This window comes from Bombyx mori, chromosome 2 (assembly GCF_030269925.1).
Source record: "Bombyx mori chromosome 2, ASM3026992v2".
Classification (NCBI taxonomy): domain Eukaryota; kingdom Metazoa; phylum Arthropoda; class Insecta; order Lepidoptera; family Bombycidae; genus Bombyx; species Bombyx mori.
In genome coordinates, this window is record NC_085108.1 from 3,156,118 (window position 1) to 3,162,415 (window position 6,298).

At 34.6% G+C, this 6,298-nt stretch overlaps 1 protein-coding gene across 2 annotated transcripts in view; it reads right to left on the reverse strand.

Annotated features, from left to right (window-relative positions):
* LOC101744534 (probable serine/threonine-protein kinase DDB_G0278901) overlaps positions 1-3,202 on the reverse strand; it is a 32,555-nt gene extending 29,353 nt beyond the window's left edge. The window contains exons 1-2 of one of the 2 annotated variants that reach the window (XM_038015155.2): positions 1,591-3,202; positions 474-608 (exon numbers count right to left, since the gene is read on the reverse strand). In XM_038015155.2, coding sequence (XP_037871083.1) covers positions 474-608; positions 1,591-2,296 — 841 coding nt within the window. In that variant the 5' untranslated portion in view covers positions 2,297-3,202. The remainder of the gene's footprint in view (positions 1-473; positions 609-1,590) is intronic. The other variant, XM_038015163.2, reaches the window with a different exon arrangement.
* Positions 3,203-6,298: the final 3,096 nt, after the last annotated feature.

A 6,298-nucleotide genomic window follows, 5' to 3' on the forward strand; every position in this document is an offset into this window, starting at 1 on the left:
ATTGTATGATGTTTTCAGTAACTCGTATTCTTGCACAACAAAGATGTAGAGACAGAAATATCGTCTTCTCATATTAAAAGTGTACAAGTTCCAAAAATATTAGAAATTATTTAAGTTAATATGCGGAATCACTTGGTTTCACCAGTATTTTTCTCATAAATACTATCAAAAGACCGTAGTTTAGTTTTAGTTTGTTTTTTTAGTTTACCTATGTTTTGACTACTATTAACAAAATTAATACATAATTTTATCTTACTTAAAAAGACAGATAATGTAACTGGTAAAAAATAAAAAATAAACGTTGCTAAGATGATTAATATTAAAAATATCAAATGTTAAACGTTTAAAACACTCTCCTGTAAAATTAGTAAGTTTTGAGATTATACAGTTTTAATGCAAGAAGACGATATGTGTTTTAAATATGCTGTTTTATTATTTTCACTCATTGTATTGTATTATCATTTTTAACTGACCTTGTCCAAGTATTGTAATATTTCCTTGATCCTGCATATGCCAGAATGTGTAGCAAACATCTCGTGTATGTGTACAGTGTTCAACTCTTACTGTTTCACCGGTTTCAAGTTTCATATCTGTTATTGGCCTCTCTCCTGTGTAGATGTAATTAGAGGAAACAATAAAATATTATGAGGTATCATATCATATTTATGTTTTCGTTTCGTTTGTGTCAAGAAATATCGACTATACTGATATCAAGGAGCTGTCTTATTTGTAAACTACTCCTTACCTTTTACCTTTAAACCTAAAACCCGGATACATTATCTCTAGACCTGGCGAAAGGGAAACAGGGAGGGGTTTCACATTCCAGTGATGTCCAGAGATGTAGTGACCGAGCAATAAAATAGTGGTAGTTATAAAGATCACTACAACCCGGTTACATTATCTCTGGACCTGGCGAAAGGGAAACCAGGAGGGGTTTCACATTCCAGCGAGGCCCAGAGAGGTTGTGGTCAAGGACTAAAATAGTGGTAGCTATAAAGGTCACTACAACCCGGTTACCTTATTTCTGGACCTGACGAAAGAGAAACAGCGAGGGGCTTCACATTCCAGCAAGGTCCAGAGATATTGTAACCGAGCTATAGAGTGCATGGATACTATACAGCATAAAAACATTCAAACTAACTATTTTTTTTTGTAATCAATGATAGCCTACATTATTTGAAATGGTATTTTATTCAGTCCTCACTAGTTGGAACATAAAGGCTTCGTCAAACAGAATGCGTAATTAGCGCGCGTCAGAGCGCTACACCAATGCCGCGCTATGACGCCGAGATGTGTTGTACTACTACGGTATCATACCGTCAAACAGAGAGGCGTAGTAGCGCTCTGACGCGCGCTAATTACGCATTCTGTTTGACGAAGCCTTAAGTGTTAGTTTTTCATTTTCTATTGTTGTTACATTCTACCAGATGCTTTCATTTATTTCTGTATAGAATAACTTAGTCAACACAATAGTAATATTTGCATGAGCAACACGTTAGTTGTCTGTGACAACAAAAAAGCTTTAAATTATACATAAATTAAAAAAATATATATCAAAATTCTAAAAAATAGAAACCTTTTTTTACTCACTATAAACATCATTCACTGTCATAGTTTGAGCGTTCGTGTCATCATCGTAAGACAGGGTAGCACTGTGGAACACATTCTGCATTTTGTATATACATGATATTGTAGGTCCCATTGTGGTTGGTGGATCGGTAACAACGATAGCATTTTTCACATTCGTATTCTTAATGTAACTAGGTATTTCATTTTTTATTATAACTTCCTTTGACTGGCTTGAAATTTTATGATCTATAGAACTGGTGTGTTTACTGACAGAGTCAGCTGCAAACTGACTCAAAACTGGTATATTGCCCGAAACCAATTCATTCGAATTCATATCATTCAATCTTCCAAATTCGTTCGGTTTTGTTACACTTCTCTTTCTTATTTTATCTTTCTTTCCAAACCATCTCCCACTAGAAATAATTTCACTGAGTGGCTCATTAATCACTGTTTCAATATCTTTATAGTCTAAATTTTCTAGGTCTCTTTTCCCCATGTATGTATGGCGGTCTTGCATCAGCCAGAAGTTATTTATATCATTATTCTTGTGTATATTTCTTCTATGGTGATATTTCGTAAATGTCCTTATATAATTCTGTGCTTTCAATAGATGAAAGCTGTTTCTAACCTCCTGGGAATCATGCTTGTTCGACGTCAAAACTTTCGCGGTGAAAATAAACAGAAATAAAACTATACATTTTAGTATGGGTATAACTTTTTGCCCCATTATACTCTCTGTGTTTTTTTTGCTGTTTTTTATATTTGCACTGGCATTATCGAATATTTGTGTAGTCTATCGGGCGGTTTTTTACTGCATAGCGTTAATCAAATCCTAGCAACCGCGACCCTGCTGAATTTATTGATTTTTTCATCATGTCATAAGGCGTTCGCGGAAAGCGGTTTTGATGTTTTCATTAAAAATAAACTAACGACGCACTAAACGCACTTATTAAATTCACAATAGATACAGTCCCACAGAAGTAATATTATTATAGAAATTAGTTTTACATATATACGGTGCAAAATGTTAGAATGTTCACATTTTCGTTGTTTTAACGCAAACGATGCGTTTTAATGTGTAATGGATTGATTTGAACGTATAAACTTGCTTTGTACTTTATGCAATGACGACGGATATAAATTTTTTTTTAATAGATGATTTATTGGTTTGATATTTTAGAAAAGAAAGAAAAAATCAATACGATGTTGACAAACAGTTCTTGGTTCGCCGACATTTCGATTTTCGATGACGTTCCGTGACCTATTTTGTGTTTTTCCGACCAACATCTCAAGAAATCGATTAAATACAAAAAAATGTAAATGCTTGTGGTATAAAATTTTTGATCAATCAAATCAAATATATTGTTAAATTCTCGTGAGAATTATGGTAATGAATAGTAACGAACGAATTATAAAGATTGACGAAGAGTAAGTTTGTCCACTGGGGTTTAAAAGTTTCTCGAGTGGCGATCACACATTCGAAGGCAGTGTAAATTTCCTATAAGATAGACCATCGAATTATTGTATACAGCAGGAAACATATGAAGATCATCGTGGAGGAGGAATATATCCACCAGTGGATGTCTGTAGACTGAAACTGTCTGTAGATGAACGTTGAGGAAAAGCTAAAACCAAGTTTGATCAGAAATATGTTGAACTTCGGAAACATTTCGGTTTAGATTGTATGTGAAAGCTCGTGACAAAAATGATATATCACTATATCATTTAGTTAGTTTCACAACTAATTCCTAATCTAATTAATTTCTAAAATTCGTGGTCTGGTCCTCTTTTTAAATACATATTATTTTACCTTGATTACCATCTTTACCTTGATTATTTTTGTCTAAAATCGATTCAAAAAGCAACAAGCAAATATTTTTGTTTTGCAGTACAACCCTAAGAATCAACAAAAATGTCATTGTCACCACTAGACAACGGCAGGCTGATCATAATTCTCTGACCACGAGAGTCAGTGTTAGGTGTATTATCTGTTATCTTTTTGGCGGGAGCCCGAAGACGAAGAGTGAAGTTGTGTGAATTGTTTTATTTTGTTAGTTAAATTATTCAGGTTCAAACCTGTAATATTAAACCACTGTAGATGGTATATTATTAATAAGCCACCAGTTCATAAATATGGGTAAATAAAACGAAGCCGCGGGACGTGGCTTCTAGAGCTCTTCCAAAATATCCACTGAAGTCTAAGTAAACAGCTATCATTTTATTGAATCTTTACTTCCTCCATTTCATATTGTTTCATTTAATTTCAGCCCAACTGCTTACAATCTCAAATAAATCAAGTTCATCTCATTTCGCTTTATTTCATTATGCGTAATTTTCATTTATGAGAATGTATATTTAATTAGCAGTTTTTTTAATTCGGCAGTAACGGCATTTTAAGAGGCCAATCCTATACTTAAAAAAAGATGAAGAAGAGTACTTAGTTTACCGAGAGTATGAAAATGAATCACATTAAATTGGTTAATCAAAACCAGAATCAGTGACTTGGGTTTTGATCTTAGCAAAAAGAATCGATTACATGAGTCAACTCGAATCTTTGGCTCCATAGATTAAAAGGCTTATGAGAAAACTCTGAGATCGATTAACAAAAGTCGATGACGATTAGATTAATCCATGGGAACTCAATTTTGATAAGCTGATCATGATGACATAATAGTATAATAACCGGCAAACTTCTTGAGCATTTGTTGACGTAGTGGGGGTAAGTTTGCGCATGGTACACTCACGTGCAAAAACATTACTTACTCTGCGTCATAATGCTATTAAATTATTAAAATCAACATATGTATTTATTTATATATTTATTAGAACATCAACAAAACATATAGGTTAATAATTGTAATAATTTAATCTTGGGGTAAAATAGATATTCCTTCTATTAAGTCAAAACTAGAGCTGTTGCCAGGTCTTGGTTCAGTTAAAGCGAAGCTGGTATTTGTAATTTTTTTTTCGTTATCATAATCTTGACCATCATCATCATCACTGTTTTCATCACCCGAGTCGCTATCATCGTGATGAGTCGACATAGGGCTCATCGGCGTAGTTTACAACTCGGTATTCTTTTTTGTCTATAATTAATTATTTTTTGAAGATATTCGATTCGTAGTAATCGAATGTTACTTTTTTCATTTACCAGCTTCCGATTATTTTCTGTTCTTTTTTTCCATCTGAAGCCTAGCTCTTTCATAATTCGTCGTAAGCTTCATTCCGAGCCATTAAAATTTATATCTTCTTTAAATTTTTCGAAGCCTTTCTACGGTACGGAGTTTCGCTGCTTGTTATGTAGTTATTATGATTACATCTTTTTATTACAGATTGAACGAAACTATCCATTCCGGTAACTTTCTTCTTCCCTGATCTTTTCTTACCCGGAGTCCGAAACACGGCGAGCAAGCCAGAGCCTTTAGCTTCGTTAATAATGCACCTAATAGTATAGTAACCGGCAAACTTCGTGAGCAAATGACCTTGACTGCGCAGAACCGAATTTTAGATCACTTTGGTGGTGAGGGTGAGGCGCGACGGCAGGGGAAATCGTATCGAGCGCGTTATTGGTAGATCAGTCGAACCTTGCGTCCCGCACCGCGCCCTCGTTCCGCTTGCTCCCAAAAGTACGCTTGCGTACAGTGAAAAGTCTATCGTTATTAATCGTTAAGTTATTTGTTATAATTGCTTGTTGACTTTGTTGCCATTGCTATTTGTTGAGTGTTTGTTGATTTTTTATAAAAAATACACTATGCCGCGACAAACTGGTGTAGTATTCAAAAGAAAGGGTAGAAAAGTGTCTAAGACGTATCATTCTTCCCCTGTTTTATAATGAAGCAATATATTGCTTCATTATAAATAATTTTTTTTAAAATATTCGATTCGTAGTAATCGAATATGACTTTTTTCAATTACCAGCTTCCGATTATTATCTGTTTTTTTTTCTCCATCTGAAGCCGAGCTCTTTCATAATTCGTCATAAACTTCATTCCGAGCCATTCAAATTTATATCTTCTTTAAATTTTTCGAAGCCTTTCTACGGTACGGAGTTTCGCTGCTTGTTATGTAGTTATTATGATTACATCTTTTTATTACTGATTGAACGGAAATATCCATTCCGGTAACTTTCTTCTTCCCTGATCTTTTCTTACTCGGAGTCCGAAACACGGCGAGCAAGCCAGAGCCTTTAGCTTCGTTAATAATGCACCTAACAGTACTCACTGATGTTTTTGTTGCTTCCGAAGTCTGTTTTAATTTTTCCATATCATTCTTCCCCTGTTTTATAATGAAGCAATATACGTCGTACACAAATTTTCTACCCTTTCTTTTAAGTACTACACCAGGTTGTCACGGCATAGTGTATGTTTTATAAAAAATCAACAAATACTCAACAAATAGCAATGGCAACAAAGTCCACAAGCAATTATAACAAATAACTTAACGATTAATAACGATAGACTTTCCACTGTACGCAAGCGTACTTTTGGGAGCAAGCGGAATGAGGGCGCGGTGCGGGACGCAAGGTTCGACTGATCTACCAATAACGCGCTCGATACGATTTCCCCTGCCGTCGCGCCTTACCCTCACCACCAAAGTGATCTAAAATTCGATTCTGCGCAGTCAAGGTCATTTGCTTAAGAAGTTTGCCGATTACTATACCTATCTTTGCATTAAATTCTGTAAAGCACAGATCAAAGGCTTAGTTATTCATTAATTTTATTAGTCAAAC